The 22,761-nt window shown below is 42.9% G+C and overlaps 1 protein-coding gene across 1 annotated transcript in view; it reads right to left on the bottom strand.

Annotated features, from left to right (window-relative positions):
* The window catches only part of SV2C (synaptic vesicle glycoprotein 2C), a 240,420-nt gene that overhangs the window by 87,284 nt on the left and 130,375 nt on the right, over positions 1 to 22,761 (bottom strand). Inside the window, exon 4 of the mRNA XM_030846089.2 lies at positions 11,330 to 11,481. Within this exon, the coding sequence (XP_030701949.1) occupies positions 11,330 to 11,481 (152 nt within the window). The remainder of the gene's footprint in view (positions 1 to 11,329; positions 11,482 to 22,761) is intronic.

The raw sequence follows: 22,761 nt of genomic DNA, 5'->3' as shown, positions 1-22,761 counted from the left end.
TGCAGAGAGATGAGTTGGGGAGCTCTTACGGAACCATAAGACTATCATTAAGACCTTGTTTTAGAGAGAAAAAAGATAAGTGTTTCAGAGTTAGGTTTGACAGTAGGTATCTAACAAGAAAAACATTAGAAAAAAATGAATAAGCCCCAATGCCTTTAAAGCAGGGGGGTGCTTTTGGTGGCTGGAAGGCCCCTTCTTGGCTGGAAGGCCCTTTCAATGGGAGTTGCTATGGACCGACCTGGGTCTCCACAAAATTCATGTTAAAACCCCACCCCACAATGTGACTGTATCTGGAGATGGGATAATTTCTTTAGGAAGTAATTAAGGTTAAATGAGGTCATAAGGGTAGGGCCCTAATTGGATACAAGGAGAGGAAGACAGAGATCTCTCTCTCTCTTCCATATGTGGACACAGAAAGAAGACAGCCAGGAAGAGATCCCTCAACCAGAAACTACCGACCGGCACTTTGATCTTGGACTTCCCAGCTTTCAGAACTGTGAGAAAATACATTTCTGTAGTTTCAGCCACCCAATCTACGGTATTTTGTTACGGCAGCCCAAGCAGAGTAATACAGGTGGAGTATCTAAGTTTGGAGCTAGAAGCTGGGCAGAGCTGACTTTCTGTGCATAAGAAAGGAGAGTGGGGTGGGCAACGCAGTTAGATTTCTGGAGGAAGGAGACAGAAGCCAGTGAAATTACGCGCTGTGTGGGGAGAGGGAGAGAGAAGACGCAGTGTAGCCTTTGTAGGAAACACCAATGTCAAGTGAGAATTTATGAAGTTGTGGGATAAAAGGTGCGTGATGTAAAAACCTCTTCTGTCTCATAACATTTTCAGTAGGATAGTTTTAAAAATAACAGAATTCTGGGTGTGACTGGTTTTTCTTATGGCAAATGACGGAGGCTTACTGCTTAGAATGCTTGGCAAGGGGCTGTGACAGCATCACCCGGATAGATGTGGGGATGGATGGTTGCCATATGGGCCATATACACACACTGTAGAGACCTTAAAAATGATTCGAAACAACCCTCTGTATGTTGTTCTGTGAGGACGTTTCTTAGCTTTGGCATGTCTGGAGAACAGTTTGAAGAAATGAGGATCAGAAGACTGGTTCTAATTGCTTATCTTCCATTTTCTGTGTCACTTTGGGAAATGACAAACTTTCTTTGCAGCAGGCTCTCCGTTCCAAAGATGGGAATGACACTTATTGTTGCTTTTGTTCCCAAGATTATTAGAATAAATAAGATGGTATATGTGAAAATGCCCTTCAAAACGTAGTACTGATTTTGTTTTCTACTTTTTATGTTGAAATACAGCCACAGAAAGCTGGAAAGATAGTACAGAGAGATCCCATGTACCCTTCACTGAGTTTCTCTCAGTGCTTGGAAAGGATTAGATCTTACGTAACTGTAGTAAAATACCAAAGGTAGGAAACTGACTGTGGTATAATGTGTTCTTCGTCATTTTATAACATGTGTGGATTTACGTAACCACCTGCAGTCAAGACACAATTCCATCAGCACAAAGATCTCTGGGAGCGGCTCCACTGTAGTCGCACCTGCTTCCTTTCTCCTCACCACCTCTACCCCCTGCCAGCCATTCATCTGTTCTCCATCTCTATCTTTGTCATTTCCAGAATGTTTTATATCTTTTGAGATTGGCTTTTTCACTCACAAAATGCCCTTGAGGTCTCTACGAGCTGTTGTATCAACTGTTCATTTCCTTTTATTGCTGAATAGAATTCTATGGTATTGGAGACATTTTGGTTGTTTCCACTTTGGGGCCATTACAAATAAAAGTGTTCTGAATAACCATGTACACGTTTTTGTGAGGACATACATTTTCATTTCTCTGGGGCAAATGCTCAGGAGTGCAACTGTGTGTTGTATGTTAGGTGTGTCTAGTTTTTTTTTTTAAAGAAACCCCCCAATTATTTTCCAGAGTGGTGGCAATATTTTGAGTTCCCACCAGCAATGCATGAGACATGCATTTTCTGCATCCTCACTGGCATTTGGTATTGCCATTAATTTTTTTTTTTTTTTTTTTTTTTTTTTTGGTACGTGGGCCTCTCACTGTTGTGGCCTCTCCCATTGCAGAGCACAGGCTCCGGACGCGCAGGCTCAGCAGCCATGGCTCACGGGCCCAGCCGCTCCATGGCATGTGGGATCTTCCCGGACCGGGGCATGAACCCGTGTCCCCTGCATCGGCAGGCGGACTCTCAACCACTGCGCCACCAGGGAAGCCCCTGCCATTAATTTTTAAACTAATTTTTATACTCTAAAGTGTATTCACTGTTTTCAAGACAAACCCTAATGTCAACAGCTTTTGCAGGAGCCACTTCTACCTACAGTAAATGAAACCAACTTTTCCGTTTTTATTTGTTGTAGGTTCCACTATCTCTACTGGAGCTCAAGGTCTCCAGGATTTGTGGAAGACACAGTTTGCTGTCAGGCTGGGATTCACATTTGCTTTGCGGAAGTCTCAGGGATCTAGTAGTCAACTGTGATCTGAGGACTGGGAAAGTTTGGCTCACTGAAATGCTTCGGAGGAGTCACTTGTCTGGGGCTTTCTAGAGTCTTGTACCTACATTTTCTGAAACCAACTTGTAAAGGCCATACTAGCCTGAACCATACCGACCTTCATATGGGCCCAGGTTCTCCTCCTGACACACATTAGTGTACGCTAAGCACCTTATCTGAGTGAGCGCTTGGGATAGCTTGTCTCTAATGTCGTGTGTTAGTGATTATGATTTATTAAGGACTTCATCTTGCAAAGAAAACTCTCCCCCATGACTTCTGAAGAGCAATCAAACCAATATCAAAGCTCCTTGGAAGCTTTCTACACTAGAAACTGAAGCTGTTAACTTTGAGCTAATTTTTCTTAGACAGTAAGTGTTTTCTTTGGGTTCAGGTGCTGAAATTTTGAGTTTGCTGACAGCCCTTCCAGACACCAAAGGAAGGACTCAGTTCCTGCTGTTTTTTCCAAGCTTGGTTCTCCAGCCTTCCTGACCATTCTGTGAGCTATTCAGTGGCTTTCCAATAAATCCCTTTCTGGTTGAGTTAGCTGAAGTTGCTTTCCATACATCCATACAAAAACTAATATAAAAAGACCATACTTAAACTTCTGATTATGAAATACATGAACAGTCCTACAAGATTTTCCTACAAGAGATGGCCAGTTGTCCCCCAGTATCCACTTTATCCTGATTTGTGTTCTCCTTACTCCTTAGGAGTCAGCTATACATTTCCAAGATGCCCTTGCAGCTAGCTATGGTCATGTGTTGGTGTTCTGGCCAATGAGATTTAAGTGGATCTGGGTGGGGCTTCCAGGAAGATTCTTCATGGGAGCACAGACATACCCTTATATGTCCTTCCTGCTCTGTGCTGCCTAAGATGTGGACCTCCTGGTTGGAACATGCTAAGAATGGTGGAACTCCGAGATAAAACGAATTGGGACCTCTGATGATGACCATGGAGCTACCATCCCAGCCCCGGACTGCCTCCACCCAGGCTTCTTTTATGTGATATAAAACAAGTTTCTAACTTATTTATGCCTGTTATTTTTTTTTCCTTTATATCTAGTCAATCCTAATCTTAACTCATACAGATGGTGAAGAAATGGAAGGTGGGATTCTGGGAAGAACCTAGAGTCCAGTGATTCCCTAGGATTCAGAAGAAAGCATTTGTTGATTTTTAGCTTCTATGCTCCTATCTACTTCAAGATTATGGTAGCTATTAGACCTGTCAATAGGTATTGTTACTTAATATGCTAATACATTTTGATAACTGTATTTTGAAACAACTGGTTTCATTTATTTCATTTTCTGCATTTAAAAACATTATTCTGAAAGGAAGTCTGTAGGCTCCACCTGACTACCTGAGGGATAGATTATAGATCCCAGCTCTGCAGTGTCACCTAGCAGTGTTAGCAGCATAGGAGTCTAGCTCTTATCACGAATACACAAGCAAGAAGACTGCCATATTTTTAAAGCCCATTTCTCCATTTTAAGATTATGTGTATAAGATGTGAAAATCAGTAAGAAAAACCTCAACTAAAATTAGAGTCAGGAAGGCCAGTAGAGGGAGCTCTCACACATCATCACTCCCCATCATCTGCATGTGTTCAACTCTATTTGCATGCCCTGAAGAAAGAAGAGTACCTTGTACCCCCAAACAGGAAGAAGTCTACTACCCAGAAGGAAGATTTTCCTTGCCCAGCAACAGCCCAGCCAATGAGAAACACCACAGCCCAGCCAATGGGAAGCGGTCACCACCCTGAACTCTTGCTTTCTTCCAATGAACTTTCCTTTGGAACAGCCTCTCCCAACTCCCCTCTTTTCTCTATAAAAGCAAGCTCCCCTCCTTTGATCTCTGGATTTGCCTATGGTTTGCCATAGCTTGTGTTTCCCAAATTGCAATTCCTCTGGCGATAACTGAATTTTGCTGGCAAGATAACTGGCTATTTTATTATTAAAGTTGACAAAAATAATGTGCCTGGTACAATGCCTGGGACATAGAAGGGTCTCAACAAATGACTGACATCCCCTCCCTTTCTGGGGAGCTTGAATGGAAGAGTTATGACCTGAGCTCCATGGTGATTGGATTGATGCACAGCGGAAGAGGCAGCTCCTCTAAGTTCACTATACAAACCACAAAGGTCAGAGTGAGAGTTGAAAAGCACTTCCCCAAACTGTGCAGAACTCTCCATCCCTCAAGGAAGTAGGCACGTCTTTTGGGTCTGTAGCAGGGGATGGTTTTGTTGTGGGTAGAGGGGCTATTTGCACCCTAGCTGATAAACATGTTTTCCCCAGGTGATGTATAGGGTGAGGAGAGAGACAGGAGGGCTCCGGTGGGAGAGCTGGCTGGTGGCTATGTTTAAGAACGCGAGACTTCTGAAATACTTACTTCTGTTCTGGGTACTATGAACAAGGAGACATACTCACAGAAGAAATGGCCATACACTTAAACTGTGATAAATCCTTTTTGATCTCACCTTAAGCCCTAAAAGACTATCATTATTGGGGTTTTTTTTTGGGGGGGTTGCTGATGTATTTTATGACTGCATGGCAGTCATAGAGTGTAGGAAATCTGAGTCCAAGGGTCATTTTGTTAAAATGAAAGATGGGATTGATTCTAAAATGGACAAATTAAGAAATCATATTGGTGTATGCTGATATACCGAATTGATTCCCTTTTCAGTGTCTTACTCAGACACGTGAGCATAAAATCTTCAGGGCTGTGACATTCAGTGAAGCATGGCAAAGCTGGGCAGCAGGGCTTGGGGTCACCTGCTGCCTGCCTGTCCTGGCTGGGCTGGTGCGTGGGATCCCAGCTCTCATTTTATCCCTCCCCTGCCATCCTGGAGTGGGTGCAGAATACTGTGGCATGCCTTACAAGTTCCTGTGCCTTTCCCCATTTTATCCATCTCCACAACCTTCAAATGATAAGTGAACAGTTAAGAAAACATAGTTAGGAAAAGGGGAGTAAAACCTTTTTAATATTCCAGTTCTTTCTTCCTCCCTCACCTCAACTTCAGCCCCACCTGTGGAAAGAAAAAACCACACTTAACGAACTACTTGTGTCTGGCACTGTGCTAAGTAACCACTTTTTTGTATATAGTCCTTTAGTACAGCAACCCTGTAATGGGTATTATGCCCATTTTGTAGATGAGGAAACTGAGAGTCAGAGAGCCTAAGTAACTGCCCTAAAGGTGACAAAGCTAGAGAATGACAGAGATGGCTTGGAACCAGGGCCTGTCATATCTAAGCCCATGCGGACTACCTGTGTCCAGAGTGTAGGTAGGACACCTTGCAGCTGAGACAGAGCTTGGCTCTGGGGATGTCCATGTAATAACCCACAGGTCAGCTGGTCACGTGTGTCAGCAGGTGAGGGCCATCAGGCTCTTGTTCTTTTTACCCAGGGAGTGGCACCATGGCCTTTAAAATGAGTCTTTATATAGGATGTGCCCTTTTGAGTATTAATTCATCCAACAAATAAGTGAATGGAAGATTCTGATTCATTAGGTTGCAGGTAGTCAAGATGTTACAGTATTGTTTTTTCCTTGATTCTCTCTCATTATCTTACATTTTTTCTTATTTTTTCTCCGGTCTGCTTCCTCTGATCTTCTCACCCTCTAGGTAAACTTTACACATTTTAGGCATTTAGCTCATTCTCCCTCTTTCCCCATAGCTCTGAGCTCACACTGGGCTGTGCTGACAGAGTCTGGGTATCCCATGTAGGATATGAACCTGTTAGCAATAACAGCTACCATTTTTGAACATTAGTTATGAACTAGGTGCTCTAACATGATCATTACACTCAATCTCAAAATGCTGACTTAGGAAATGGGGCTGGGGGTACGGAAAAGCTTGACAAAGCTCACACGCCCAGAAGCAGCAGGGCTGAGACGCCAAATCAGCTATCACTGTTTCCTCTTGCCCTCGGCCACACTGCCTTCCTTCTTGTGAACAAAATGTACACAGCCTTCCCTGTTTCCTTCCTCAACCAGACAGCTACTCGACCATCCCCTCCTCCCTTCATTCCAGTTTCACCATTAGGGAGAAGAAATGTATTAGCTTCACACCTCTTGTAACTAAAGGAAGTAGAAGACATCTTGATACTTCAGACAACCTTGGGACTCTGTGTGTTTTTAAGCCCAGACATCACATAGCTGGAGGGGGAGGGCTGGGCTGGGCTCAGGCTCTATGGGCGTCCCCAGCTTGGCCCTGGAGGTCTGCAGCAAGGGGTAGGCGATGGAGGCAGTGGGGCTGCTCTAGCCCGGGTGCTGTGGGCTTTAAGAGCTGAGGCATTTCGTGCTGAGAGCCTTCCCACTTAGCTAACTGAAGGTCCTTGCTGTGCACTGTCACACACCTCGGCAGGGAACAGTACCTCATCTGATATAAAAGTGAATGTAAGCAGAAACTAACACACCACGGTAAAGCAATTATACTCAATAAAGATGTTAAAAAAAAAAAAAAAAAAAAGAAAGAAAGGAAATGATGACAGAGGGTTTAATGGAGCGGACAGCACAGCAACCTGGCAGCAACTCCGAAGCCCGGGACTCAATGAAAGCTCTCAGCAAAGGAGTGAAAGGGCCTGGGATTCAGCTCCCTGTCCCACTTTCCCCTTAGGGCACTGGGGCTTCCATTCAATGCTGAGGTGTCCTGATACATAGGGGATGTGGGGGAGGGGAGAAAGGCTGCAAGGCAACCTTTGTACCTGTGCCATCTGTTCCCTGACACAATGCTTGTTCTTTTGTGAACCAGAAGCCAGTCCCCACTGTGGGTCAAGTTGTTGGCTTGAGAATGGGTGTGGGTCAAGAGGAACCACACTTTCTAACACCTGCTCTCAGCGGCTACAGGCCCCTGAGCTCTGAGGCCAAGGTGTTTACTTCTGGGTGGGTTCTTCTCTCCCCCTCCCTTACTTTACAGGAAAGGTGCCTGGTGGGATGACATCTGTATCCTGTCCCCTAACGTCTTGTCAGAGTGCGGACCTTCAGGTGCTGGCATCCATCTGACTCCAAGGAAGTTTGCAGCCCCAAGAGCAGTGATGGGAAGGTAAAGCGCATCATCATCTGATGCTTGTACAGAAACTTGGCTGGCGGCAGGCCAGGTGAATCCGAGATCCATCAGTAGCTTCTGGCCCAAGTCTTAACTAACCAGCCCCTGCAGAAAGGGTCCAAACACCCTTTCTGAAAGTTGTGTCTAACTTCCTAAGAATCCCTCCAGGTTTCCTTTCAACATCCTTAGTGACCAGCTCAAGGTCTGCTTTGCCTCAGAAGCTTGTCTGGTGCCACAATTCTTGTCTCACGGCATATGCTCAGGCTTGACGCACTGACTGCTCAGCCACAAATGCGGAAAGGTGACGCCCAGAAACACAAGAGCACCTGCTTTCCCCATGACTATACGCATCATCTATCCCTTGACATCCTTGCCATGTGGATGCCAATTACTGATTCCTTCCCTCCAGAGCAAATCTTATTACCAGTGTGAGAAGGGCCAGTACCTGACTCTGAGTTGCTTTACTGTGCCCTGAATTCCTTCCCTGCTGGGTGAAAATTCAATACACTGTACAGGGGTGGTGCTCAGAGGTCTCCTGAATGAAAGATAGAGAGGCGAGGACCTGCATGCTCTCTTGTTATTTCTGTGGGCCGTGGCATCATTTATACCCTGCAGAATTTCAGAGGGAAAATAGAAAGCTTCTTATTTTTTCAGAGGTAACAGGGAAGGTACATGGACTTTTAACCCTCTGTCTTTTTTTAAGTAGAGTAAAAAGATGTGTCATTGGAAAGAAGAGATATCTAGATGTTACAGTTACTTTTAAAGTGTGATTCTGAACTGGATGAATGGAAAAGCCCTTTAGCCTGGATGAAACCAACAATATTAAAACTCAAACACCAACTGAATAAGTCAACCACGCAGGTCAAGCTCGCTGTTTGCTCCCATTCAGAGCTGCCCTGTATATACATGACAAAGTCCCAGGGGCTTTGGGCATCATCCACTGGGAGAGGTACAGAGCTGACGAAATCTCAGTCTGGGCTGCACGTGAGAACCAGCTGGGGGCTTTAAAAGGATAGATGCTAAGTCCCCAGCCCAGAGAACCTGACTCATTTGATCTGCGGTAGGACCCAAGCATGGGTATTTTCAGGGGGGTGCGGGAAGTGGTAAACTTCTATTAAAAAGTGCTTAGGAAAAAGTGTAACCTCCGTACAGTGACATGCACAAACCTTGAGCACCCAGCTTAATGAATTTTTATGAATAAATACTCTTGAAACCCACCCCATCCCCATCCAGATACAGAACATCACCATCCCCCAGAAGCCTCAGCACAGGACTTTTAAAATTAAGCTCTTTTATTTTGAAAAAATTAAAACTCTTCAAGTTGCAAGAGTATAAAATGAACTCAGCAAGGGTATTTAAAAAACCTCCCCTGCTGATTCTAATACACAGACAGGATTGACAGCAGTAATTTGCTGGGTTTTCTTTTCGTTCTTTTGTGGTTTTTTTTTTTTTTTTTTTTTGCCACATTCCGGCCATGGAAAGCCTTCAGTAAAGCATGGGCATACGGTTTTAATTTTCTGTTACTGATTTCTTAACCAGGTCATTATTGGTTCCTTCAATACAGAAATTAATGTCAGTCTCAGATACATTTAATTCTGTTGTATTGTGACTGTCTCTGTAACTTTTCAAGCATTGTTTATGATTCACAGCCTCCCTCTTTCTGGCTATATATGGTTTAGGTGGCCCTTTTTGCTCAAATAAGAATATCTTATGTGTGCTTGAGAAAAATAAAGCTGGGGATCATGCTAATCTTTTGTGGGTCGGCCACTGACAGCTGGCAAGGCCAGAGACAAACCTGGAGCCCTCCACAATGCTCATCACAGTTCAAGGGCGGGGATGTGCGAAAGGCAGGAGTCTGGGGAGCTGAATACTGAGTGAGGAAACAAAATCAAAAACAAACCCATCATGTCCAGGCCTGGTGGAAACAGGCAGACTGCAAAGGCCAGCCTGAGTTATGAGTTTAGGGAGGCCAGCAGGAGAAATTCTGAGATGTGATGGGAAGGGAGGACCAGGAAGGGGGCAGCAATAAAGCCAGGAGCCAAGAAGCTGTGCTGTCACCAGAGGCTGAGACACAGAACATTCTGGCCTCAGACAGAATCCAGCTGCCAGGCTGTGCTCTGTGCAAGTACCTGGCAGAGACGGCCAGTGGGGCTGTAATTGTGACGATCTGCACCTGGCACCTTATTTCCATTTACACAAAGGCTGCGTATGGACTAGCGGTGGCTCTGGGGGCAATGCTGGGTACAGCTGGACTCTGCCCAGGCCCTGCATCTCCCTTTTGTCTCCTGATACATGGTTCCTAAGGAGCAATTCCTTACGTGGTAGCTAAGTGACTCTTCCATTTGGAACAGCGAGCTGAGTGGGGCGGGCGTTAGACACCGCCATACAGGGGAAGGTTCTTAGCGTGACTGAGGTCCTCAGGTCCCAGATGAAGGAGGAGAATCTCCTTTAATTCCTCAGATGGTGGCAGAGGACCAGCCTCACGGTGGATATGGTTAACTGCCTATATGAGGTGACCAAAGAGTCTAAAAATGAGAAACCCATCACACTCAAATGTTTGGCAAAGGAAAGTTCTCTTCAGGCCCCGTAACCAATTTCTTATGTCTTGTGTATTTTTTGTTGTTGTCAAATACAATTGTGGTTTGCAAATAACTTCTTAGGTTTATTAAAAGAAAGAGTGTGACAACATGAATTTTATAGCTCAGTATGAAAAACAAATCACAATGCATCTGAACACCGAAGTCTGTCTTGTCTTTGATTATAGCAATGAGTTAAATTCACTTAAGGTTTTTCCCTAACAGAACTATGCTTTATAATGAAAAGCTGCTCTGTTCTTAAAAAAAAAAAAAGGCAGAAAATGAGCAAGGAGTGAATTTTTGAAACCTAATTTTTTAGATTGATTAGATTTTAGATAGAACAAAGAATGAGTTTTTGAAGTCATAGTGGTTTTAACGTACATAGTACTCATAGTTTGCCAACTTCAGCCTGTTTTCATACACATACACACACTCATACGTGCACAAATATAACCAGAACACGTCCCCTCCCCTTTCCTTACATATTGAATTCAATTCCTAGATTCTGTTAACCTCTCCCAGCAGTTCATTGTTTGTGGGTGAAGCAACTGGGAGCTTGTGCCTTCTGAGAGGGCAAGTACTGCTCAGAAACATGAAACCTTCAAGTATTCTGAGCTGGCAGGAATGGTTAAGTGCTTAGGAGAAACTGAGGAGGGGACCTGTGGAGCAAGGGTGGTAGAGTCACCTCTTAAGTTCTGCAAATTGATGGTCCTTGACAAGATGGGATTCTTCCTGCTCCCATCCTAGTTCTGAGCTGCCAGAAGAGGTGAGGCTGACATGGGCTGAGCCTTGGACTAAGCCCAGAGGAGACGAATAAAGGCACTTGTGGGTGCCTCCTGTGCATGAAAGTCCCCAGAACAATTGTAAGTCATGTTGCCTTATATGCTGATCATGATCTATGCATCCTTTCACCTCCACTTACGTGGGGACCCCAGAGTCGATGGCACAAAGGAAACAACTGAAAGCAGTGGCATTAAAAATAGCAAAATGAAAAAGGATCCCTAAATGATCACTGGCACAGTCTTACCTTACACGGATCTCTATAAGGGGGGTGGGAATCCTATACGTTACAAGAGGGAGAAAGATGATGATGACAGTGTTGTTCTCAAATCAGCATTTACGAGAGAGGAAAGGGATGGGAATGGAAGCTGGAATAAAACAAGACGACTGCCCGACTGGCACAAGGCCAGCCTCTTACCGTAGTGTGGGATGATGGCCCAGGCCATGGCAGAGGCGTAGATGCCACCAATCATCCAGAACATGCAGAGCCAGCTCAGGTGCTCACCCCGCTTCTCTCGGGCCAGCACTTCAGCAAAGTAGGAGAACACGGTGGGAATGGCTCCTCCAATCCTGCCAAGAGGTACAGAGGATACGTGAAATCAGGGCCTGTACAGCCAATGTGAAGTACAAAGGGCAGAGCCCAAGCAGGCTCTAACAACACATGCTCTCTCTCTATCCCAGCATATCAAGGAAGGTATATTTTCTACCATTTAGTAACTTTAATCTTGAACCTGCAATTAAGCTATGTTACCAAAAGGTGGCAGTGGTGCCCCACTCCTGTGCTTTACAGAACTTAGCTTAAGTTCTCCATGGACTTTCTGTTCCTTGTTGAATATTCGACATGATATTTATCAAAAAAAAGCCCACAATATTTGGTATAATCTAGGGAATATTTTAATTAACACATTAGAAAAAGATACTATGATTATGTCCTGTCCATTACCTGGAGACTTTGGAAACAGCTTCAAACACCTCAAGAGGCCTGTCTGCAACCTATACTTACTACCCCACAGCATTGGTCCTGGAGCCTAATCTGGCTGATGTGTCAGCAAACACAGGACCAACAGGGTTGTTTCCTAGACTGGCTCTGGTCCCAATCCAGCAGCTATTGCTGAACGAGTACGAGCTCCTGGTTTAGATACCAAGAGTACAATGCTTCCTTCCAGTCTGGGTGATTATAAGAGATGCTGACTGATCTCTGGATAGAGGATATGAACAGTGACCTCTATCCAGGTTAAGGGTTCTCAAATGAGGGTCTATGGAATAAACGTTTTGTTCATTCTGGGGAGATGGGCCATATAGATCTCATCAGAATTTCAAACTGACCTTAACCCCCAAATTTTAAGAGCTATTGCCTAAGAAAGTAAGGTAGTATGGGAAAAAATTACTATCATTCCAAACAATATGTGAATTCTTAAACATTTTTTTTATAAAATGTGCAACAATATAAGCAAGTTGTAAAGACATCTAGTGATACAGTTTTTAAAATATGTATTGATTCTTTTATGTTCAGAATTCTATAAGGAAAACTGCTATTGACGTTTCATGTAAATTTGATGTCAAGGTGTAACACATGTATTTATTCATTTAGCAATAACTGATTTCCTTAGAGCCTTTGATATGATAAAGAAGTACTGGCAGTGACCTTAGCAAATGCGATTAAGAGAAAGGCCATCTCTGCAGCAAACTAGATGTACCAAATGAACCGCAGCGTTCATAATGTCACTCTGCATCAACTAGTAGGTCAAAGTATGGCATCATTTCATAAGTCTGCCCCTGCTTATAGTAATGTGGTAGTTACCAACTGCTGGATATGGGCAGACCACCTAGAACAGTGTTTTTCAATCTGTAGGCTATGGAATTAATTTAGTAAATGTAAACAGCATTTTAAAAATTGAAATAGAGATGAAATATTTGAGTGACACTCAAGTAATAAGGATAAGCAACATTTCATTAAATTTTGTGTCCGTAATAAATATATTTATAGCATATAATGTATATTTGTATATATATGTGAGTATACATATATATTTAATATATAACTATATATACTTATATATATAAATGTATAATGAGTCACAATGTGTTTCTTAGCGACAGCGGCTGTTCAAAGAGTTTATTTTTTTCTAAATAAAGCAGTTTTTTTTACATTTATTTTTAAAAATAAATTAATTTATTTTTAAAAATAAATTAATTTATTTTTAAAAATAAATTTATTTATTTTTGGCTGCATTGAGTCTTTGTTGCTGTGAGAGGGCTTTCTCTGGTTGCGGCGAGCAGGGGCTACTCTTCGTTGCAGTGAGTGGGCTTCTCATTGCGGTGGCTTCTCTTGTTGTGGAGCACGGGCTCTAGGCACGCTGGCTTCAGTAGATGTGGCGCTCAGGCTCAGTAGTTGTGGCTCGCGGGCTCTAGAGCACAGGCTCAGTAGTTGTGGCGCGCGGGCTCATTTGCTCCACGGCATGTGGGATCTTCCCGGACCAGGGATTGAACCCGTGTCCCCTGCATTGGCAGGTGGATCCTTAACCACTGTGCCACCAGGGAAGTCCTCAGAGAGTTTAAAAATCATCACCTTAAAGCATCTGTATCTGTTCCTCTGGGCTATGAATGTGACAGTTCTACCTAAAATCCCTGTATGATTCCGCATGACTTCAGATGCAGCACATGGCAACTTAGTGCCATCACACCAGGGGTAGCCGGCCAGGACCAAGTCCATCAACCAGACCTCCAAACAAGAAACAGATGCTGTGATGAACAGTCACAGCTGGCTATAAACAACATCACATAGACACACACAGTTCTCTGCCTGGCTTCTTGAGGACCTCACACCATGCTCGGACAGCTAGCTGAATTTAAAAATTCAATGAAGTTTTGAACAGATTTGAAATGGTTCCATCACAGCACACAATTTTAATGGGAAATAAAATGTGTCATAAATCATTTAATGCTACTCCTTTTGTCATTGGATGTGAAGAATCTGTTTCTCTGCATCATAAAGTCCCAGGTTCCTAATCTGTGCCTTCACTTCTCAGTGCATAGAAAGAGTCCCAGTTTTTACTGATTTTTCACATCCTAATTAATGTTTCATCAGGATTCTGGACATTCTGTATGTAAGAGCTATAACTTACACTTCATAAAGGCACAACTGTGTGTCAGGATATGCCAAGCCGCTCTGAACCAAGATGAATGTACAAGAGGGCGGCTAAAAAGGCAAGTGGGAGTCTTCCCTGTTAGTTTTAAACAAATCACTGTTGCATAAAAGAACGCCAACTTTAGGGCTTTTAAACAATCCTGCCGGTTTCGATTCAAGGTCTCTTTTTTAAGGCGTTTTTTTGTTTGTGTTGTTTTTTGGATGTTTTTGCATGGATGTCTCAATGTCTGTAAAGCAGGCCACAAGGAACTCTAAAATCAAGGGCTAAGTGAGTCTGAAGAATGAGGGAGGGAGTCTGCTTAATTCCCTTGCAAAGTCCTTCAGACTCAGGGACCTAAAAATCAATCCAAGCATTCACATTTCTCACTGTGGGCTGACCATCTATTTTGGGGAAAACATTACTCCTCATCTTACTGTGACGTCCTTCAAGCAGAGAAAAAACATTACAGCATGCTGGAATATTAACTATTACTAGTATTTCATACCCCATCAGAGTGCTTACACGCTGTTTACACTAGACGGGAGGCTCTTAGAAGCTGAGGACTGTATCGTGTTCAGCTTTGAATCCCTTACCTGGCCCACTGAGCATGCACTAAGTGCTTACTCAGGAGAACTGAATTTCCCAAAGACTCTCTGGGGATGTAGGGGAGACGTAACCTGCTCTGACGACCTAAACATCTCCAGTGAGTGGAAACATCTTATGTCCTGGGCCAATATGACCTGAGAAGTTGGGGGTGCTGGAATGGCAGTTCTGATAGCAGCAGAGCCCCCAAAGAGTTCTTGAATTCTATGTCTTAGTTCTGTGTCTTAGTTGCCACCCTTCACCACCAAATCTTATATAATCAGAGTTTCCCTCTACTATTCTACCTCAATATTTTGTGTGAGGGGCTATCACATTTCCTTATTTCCTTTATTGTACTAAGATACAATTTCTGAGAATATTTGAAGAGATAAAAATATTAAAATGGCAGTTTTCAAATTCCCACATATCAGTGGTTGTTAAATAGTGCTGATTTGCTCCCCTCTCCTAGCAGACATCTGACAATGTCTGGAGATATTTTTAGTTGTTACAACTCAGAAGTTGCCACTGGCATATAGTGGGTAGAGGCCACACGTGCTGCTAAAGATCCTTCAGTATACAAGGCAGTCCCTCACAACAAAGAATTATCCAGCCCCAGATATTAATAGTGCTGAGGTTGAGAAACGCTTGCAATGGGGATATAATATGGAAAATATGATATTTTATATTAAAAGGCCAGATTATAAGGCATAAAATACTTATCTTTTACATTGCTTGATGGGTAACACATGTCTAAATTCAGTTAACATGGAGCACTTTTTTGTTGTTCCTTATATAATGATCAGTTAGCTGCTGTTGAAATTTGCCCAAGTTCATTTCTGATGGAATATTTACATAAATGAAGCAATCAGATCAGGGTGGTTTATAAAGATTTTTTCTCACAATTGGATATTAAGTCTATTTTATTAGCTGTCATAAAGGGTCAAATCTGAATTATCCATGGTAATAGGAGGCACAAAGGGAATAATAATTGAAATGCACACTCTATTATAGGTGGAAGGTTAGTCAGATTCAAAATAATTGAATTGACACGAATGAAACAGAATGTTGATATTTGGAATTTGAGCTGGAGTTATTCCCTAAGTGCTATTAACTTTAGGTTTCTACAACTTTAATTATAGAAATATAAAGAAAGTAAAAAATCTGCGTAGAACACATCACTAGAATAAACTGGGACCACACCCTCACCCCACTGCATGCGTGTGTGCACACGTGTGCAGGAACACACAATATATCCCTCAAAAGGTCTGCAATACTCCATAGAAGGCATCAAGGGAATATCATGAAACCTATTTATGTTCCTCAATAATTTAAGACAAATCCACAAGTGAAATACTGTATACGGCAAAGGGTGTATCAGCTTTACAGACAAAATTTCTCCTCTGTTGGGAACACGAGACCCTTAAGTTGAATGGGTTTAGCACAGCAGGATGAAGGAGAAGGCCAAGCATTACGGTCTCCACAAACCTCCTTGAAAATCTGGGAAGCCTGACTGTCCTAGGCCTGCAAGTTTCACAGCCACACCTGGCGTCACTCCAGCCCCGATGACAATTCAGGGGCGGACTCTGTTTGTCCCTGTACCTTGTGATACTGATGTGTGCTGGCTACTGAGGCGAAGAGGGGGAGGCGGTTAGGTTTCTGCAGTGAAAGAAGGAGGTTGTAGACATAAAGGCTAATTGTACCTAAAATGGCTCGAAATATGACGTTCAGGGGAGAAATGATAGAATGATGACTTCTTGTCCTGAGGAGGAATTCTACCAAGTAATTCTGTTCTGCTTTAGTTCTTCAGCTGAGCATGTAACGAAGAGGAACTTCATTCTGACTTATTTCACCATGTGACTGTCAACCAGTCTTGTACCTCAGTCTTCCCCTTCCACTGGGAAATGGGGTATTATATGAGAACACAATTAAGGAGGAAGTTGAATAACCATTGTAAAGTCATGTGTTCCATACAGATAATAAGAGCTGACTCTGATGGCTTTATTACGATTTTATTGTTACGTGTTTATAGAAAGACTAGTGAATGGTGTAGTCTATGCCGGGAATCACAATGACAAATAAGTCGCATGAAAAATATCCTTTTAATCCTTACTCAGAATCAACAAAAAAGGAAGGAAGACACTGAACTGCCAGGCAAGTTGGACAGCAATTCAGAACCAATTCATTATGTTTGCTTTTTTGCTTTTTTTTGGCGGCGCCGTGCAGCATGCAGGATCTTAGGTCCGCGACCAGGGATCAAACCCGTGCCCCCTGCAGTGGAAGTGTGGAGGCTTAACCACTGGACCACCAGGGAAGTCCCCATTATGTTTTCAATTGGACCCAGAAGTAAAAACAGCCTCAAAGATGAACTTTTCAGTGACTTCCTTTTCATGGAAGTAAATAGACTATCACAGAGGAGGTTGTACAGAGGCTTAGATGAAAGAACACAGATCTAACATCTCTGAATGGGCTGGGTCAGCACACAAAATGAGACTGCTGTATTGATAAGAAGGCATATGTTTACTATGAGTAATCAAGAGAGAAGCAGGAGGGACTTCCCTGGTGGTGTACTGGTTAAGAATCCACCTGCCAATGCAGGGGACACGGGTTCGATCTCTGGCCAAGGAAGATCCCACATGCTCTGGAGCAACTAAGCCCGTGTGCCACAACTACTGAGCCTGCACTCTAGAGCCCGTGAGCCACAACTACTGAAGCCCACGCGTTCTAAGGCCTGTGCTCCACAACAGAGAAGCCGCCGTAATGAGAAGCCCGCGCACCGCAATGAAGACTAGCCCCCGCTTGCGGCAACTAGAGAAAGATTGCCTGCAGCAACGAAGACCCAACACAGCCAAAAAAGAAAAAAAAGAAGATAGAAACAGGAGAACATCTCCTGGTAATGGAACCAATCATCAAATAAGGAATGGGAATCCCCTATGCCCAGTCATAAAGGATGGGTGCTAAAGGATGGGCGGTTAGGGTAGCTTTATTCCTCCCATCTCCAAAGCCACAGTTTAAACCTGACTATTTTAAGAATATTGAGATGTAAACACGTAAAAGTTGTGTTTCTAAAAAAACATAACTTCAACTCCCCTAGCCCTTGTTTGCAATCAGGGTGGTGACCTAAGCTTCCCAAATGTATACAGGTCTGCATATCCAACAGACCTGGTGCCACTGGGAGAGAAGGTGTATTCAGAGATCAGTATCCTAATGCTGTCTTGAAAAAAAATTAACCTCCCTACTGAGAGAGCTGGAAGCATGCATTCCCACAGCACCTAAATGGTGTCATGAATAAAGATGGTGATAATCATTATAATGATCTGTGAGAAATGATATCAAAAAAACATGCAGACTTTTCCAGCCACTTACGGTATATATCTAGTCATTCATTCCTCCTCTCACCCTCCCACCCACCTGCCATTTACCCATCCATCCATCATCCCCCTATGAAGCCCCTCACCCAGCCAAATTCTGGGCCAAGCACATCACCTGTTGCTGGAGGTACAGGCATGAAGAACACACATTCCCACCCTCAAGGAGCTCACAGAGTCAATTCTAAAAAGTGCACGAGGCTAATTTTCACAATTATAAATTATGAGTCTGGGAGATCTTTTCCTCTGTTACTTCTTTCTCTCTTGGGATCAACAGTTCTTTTGCCAAAGGGTATAATGGGAAATAAAGTGTGTCCAAAAGGTCAACAGTTGTTGGAAATTCTCATAAAAGGCATTGCCCAAGACAGTGCCTTTCAATAGAAATACCATGTGAGGCACGTATAAAATTTTTAATTTTCTAGAAAAGAAATTAAAGCAAAAAATCAGGTATAGTTCCTTTTAATATATATTCACTTAACCCAATGTATCCAACTATTATCATTTTAACATGTAATCAATATAAAAATTATTAATGAGATTTTACATTCTTTATATATTTTTAAAAAAAATTTTATTGGGGTATAGTTGCTTTACAATATTGTGTTAGTTTCTACTGTACAGCAAAGTGAATCAGCAGTACGTATACATATATCCCCTCTTTTTTGGATTTCCTTCCCATTTAGCTCACCACAGAGCATTGAGTAGAGTTCCCTGTGCTATACAGTAGGTTCTCATTAGTTATCTATTTTATACATAGTATCAATAGTGTATATATGTCAATCCCAATCTCCCAGTTCATTCTTTTGTATGTATTAAGTCTCTGAAATCCAGTGCTATGTATTTTGTACTTACAGCACATCTAAATTTGGTCACATTTCAAGTGCTCGGTGGCTACGTATGGCCTGTTTGCCAACACAGGCCTACTGTGACCCACTGTTTACAATTTGGGTTTGCTATTATTTTTGGATTAAAGATAATTTAGTTTGTTGCCTCATCTTCCATATTGAAAAAGGTCTTTCCATTCCGATTCTTTGGGTCAGAAACCTTCTTGAACTGATCTGCTCAAAATGTTTATTCAGTGTCTATCAAGTATCAGACATTGTGTGTTAGGAAATCACAGTCATTTCTCATTGAATCTGAGACAGCACAGCCTGGTGGTTATGAGCGTGGAGCTAGACTGCCTGGGTATGATATGACTATACCACTTACTGTGTGACCTTGGACAGTTACCTAACCTCTCTGTGCCTCAACTTCCTCATCTATAAAATGGATGGAATAAATAGTATCTTCCTCATAGGGTCACCATGAGGTTTAAATGAGTCAATATTTACAAAGTGTGTAACACAGCATCTCATAGGGCAAGTCCTATACAGGTGTTTATAAAACACATTTTAAAAGTTGAAAAATTTTAAATGGGTCTGCATTTTTCCCATACGATGAGGAAGTAAAACCTTACAGTTTAGAATTAGACTAAAACTCAGAAGACCTGGGGGTTTACTGAACATGTGAAAGTCATTCTAATTTTAAAAAGGCAGCATATTTTTGCATACCTAATTATTAAAAAAATGTTGTGGAAATAAATGAGCTTCTACATATAAAACACTTTGAAGAATTCCAGTTAGTGGTGATCATCTCTACAAAGTCAAGGTATTCTGGTTATTATAATTTTATAATAATGGATGGATATTGGTTAATGGATGGATATTGCAAGCAGCTATGAACTATGCGTTTATGAGGCCCCATTTGCAGACGGAGAAATGACTGTTCATTCTCCTACCATACACAGACACTGACATTTCATTTTAATTTCTGTTGCTGGTGTATTTTTCTCCTGACCTTTATGCTTAGCAGTGCCAGGCCTTCAGTGAGACGCTCCTAACTCTGACATTGCCTGGTATCTGAAGCATTATCATTCCCATAACTAACAGTGACTGGAAGCAAATAATTTAATTCTGGGCAAATGAAAATGAATCAACGGTGTCAACTCCATTTCCCATCTTTCTAATTTTCTGTAACAAAAGAGGAGAGGGAAATGTCTGTTCCCTGGTGTGAGATTCACTTAGGAAAGTGAGAGACAGATAAATAATTGGTGATGCCCTGCTCCTCGTTCCCACAAAACACTGCTGTCCCCGGCAGGAAAATCATTCTTTGTGCTGAATGAATATTTAAAGTCACACAGAATATGGCAGCTGGACATATTTATGTTTCTAAGAAAATACACTCATGACTTAGTGTGGTGAATTAAGACGAAAACACATCTATCACAAACCCAGGTAGACCTCAGGCTAAAACAAGAGCTCCTTCCAGGCTCCTTTATATGCAGAACAGGAGTAGAACACAGTGCTGCTAATGATGCCTCAGCAACAAAATAACATAGAGCAAGGGGAAGCCTGTGGCATTTGCAGAAAATCAACACAAAGGCGTTTTAACTTTGGATTCAGAATGCACAGTTTACTTGTTTACAGAGTGGCTAGTTCAAAGGACTTCATCGCAACTGAAGTCCTGGCTGTGTCATTCCTGGTTCCATCACTGAACCTTAATCTATAAAATGAAGGGTTTGCACTGGGACCCAGAAATTCTCTTCCTCCTCTGAAATGCCCAGTGTGTGGAACTGGTGGACAGGCGCTATACCAACGTGGAGATTCTGTCAGTTGCTTTGTCTATTCCAAGTATGCATTCTGGAACTGGGAAATAACCATCCTGGGGTCCCTACTGGACCCACTGTGCGATGGACCTGAGCTCAAACTCCATTGATAACCTGACCTCCGTAAGTCCCTACCCTGACTAGTGGACCACAGTGACATTTTGAGTTTCCTGGAATTAATGTCAGTTCGGAGCCAGTGCCTAGTAAGCCCTGAAAAGTCTGAGGATTTCCTTTTTCCTCATGCAGTTACCCTGGTAAAAGGCTATAGGTCCTTTTGGGGAAGGCTGGGAGAAAGATGAGCAGTATAAACTTTCAGCAATGTACCAGGGTCCGTCCACCAGGAGACCCCATCTCCCCTTCATTCAAGGGGTTCTGGGTCTGTAAATGGGCTCAGGTCTGGGAATTGCCTGAGGGGCCATGCCTTTCTGTTTTCATGATGCAAATTAAACTCTTGGTCACTTGATCTAGAACTCTTCCCCTTATATAGATCAAGTAAGACTTTAGTAAATTTCCTATCTATTTCATTTCTAGGAACACCGTGGCTGAAGGTCTGTGCCGGTCAGACTATTCCACTGCTGTCCTGACTGGTGTCCCTTACAGTAACCTCGCCCACCTTGCCTTGAGCAATTAAGCAGTAAAGAGCAGACATACCTATCTTGTCAATCTCTGCCCTCTTGGAATTCACATGCTGGTGGAGGAAAGAAATAAATACACAAGCAAATATTTGGGGTCATCAATCAGTGCTACCAAGAAGACATACCAAGGGACTGTGGTGAGAGTCACTGGGAGGGGTGGTCTCAGGATGGCCTGTCTGAGGTCGTGAGTGCTGAGGGCTCAGGGAGAAGATCCTATGAAGCAGAAAGGATGGCAAGATTGACACTCCTGGGAAACGTGTGGAGCGGTGCAGGGTCTGAGCGCCAGAGGCTCACGACAGAAAAATTCCCGACATTCTAAAACCTTATTTCCTTGGTCATCTAGTTTTCCTTAATTCAAAACCAGATCAGATGTGGATGGAGGGAGCTGCCTAGTAAACAGAAATAACAAGATCTCTTATTTATTAATTTATTTTTGTGGGAAAGTTTGACTTTTTCCATATAGCTTTTTTTTAAAACATCTTTATTGGAATCTAATTGCTTTACAGTGGTGTGTTAGTTTCTGCTGTATGACAAAGTGAATCAGCTATACGCCTACATATATCACCATATCCCCTCCCTCTTGTGCCTCCCTCCCACTCTCCCTATCCCACCCCTCTAGGTGGTCACAAAGCACGGAGCTGATCTCCCTGTGCTATGCGGCGGCTTCCCACTAGCTATCGATTTTACATTTGCTAGTGTACGTATGTCAAGATCCCTTATTTAAGGTCTCCAGGATCAAAGTCTTAATTCTTTGGCTTGAGTTTTAATTACGAATGTTTAAATAAAAAGGGACTGTGTCAAACTTCAGCTGCTTATGTACTCAGTGCATAAGTAATGGGTGTAAAAAGGGTTTAAACAGTACATGCCTTTAAAAACAAGAAGAACCTTCAAGTAGAAAATAGTTTTTCATTCACAATTTTGCCATTGTTTTCTCCTTCTTCTGTGAGCCTCCCACGCCCCTTGCTGCTGCCTCTCTTAGGGCACTGATGAGTTCTTAGCAGGTGGAGAATGGGAGGGCTCTCTGTGTCTTCCCTCTACAACCAGATGGGAAGCATCTGGGGGCCAGGTCTCATCTATATCCGTGAAAGGTCCCCGGTGGTTCCAGGGGTAGAGCAGGTGTGAAACTGTTTTTTTGAGTTGAATTGGAATGGGATTGGAGAAAATAGAGACTCAGCTGAGACTTCCCTGAGATTCACAGACAGGGTGTCCAGATGCACCCTAGCTGTTGAGAAAACCCCTCTGTCATCAGGGTAGCACTCCACATGTTACAAGTAGGTAACAAGACCCAGAAATTCCGCCAAGGAAGAGGGATCACTTTCTTCATTTCCCTTAACAACTGCATTTCTCAGGCCTCCTCAGCTGCTGGATCCCACAAGGTTCTGGGTGTTTTGGTGAGTAAGCTCACGTCGCTCCCCTCAGTCCCACCCCCAGCCTAGGGCATCTCCATCTATTCTGGAAAGCAGGGATGCTCCATTTGAGTCGCCTGTTTCCTCCCA

Source organism: Globicephala melas, chromosome 3 (assembly GCF_963455315.2).
Source record: "Globicephala melas chromosome 3, mGloMel1.2, whole genome shotgun sequence".
NCBI classification, from domain to species: Eukaryota; Metazoa; Chordata; class Mammalia; order Artiodactyla; family Delphinidae; genus Globicephala; species Globicephala melas.
This window is presented reverse-complemented; position numbering and strand designations above follow the sequence as displayed.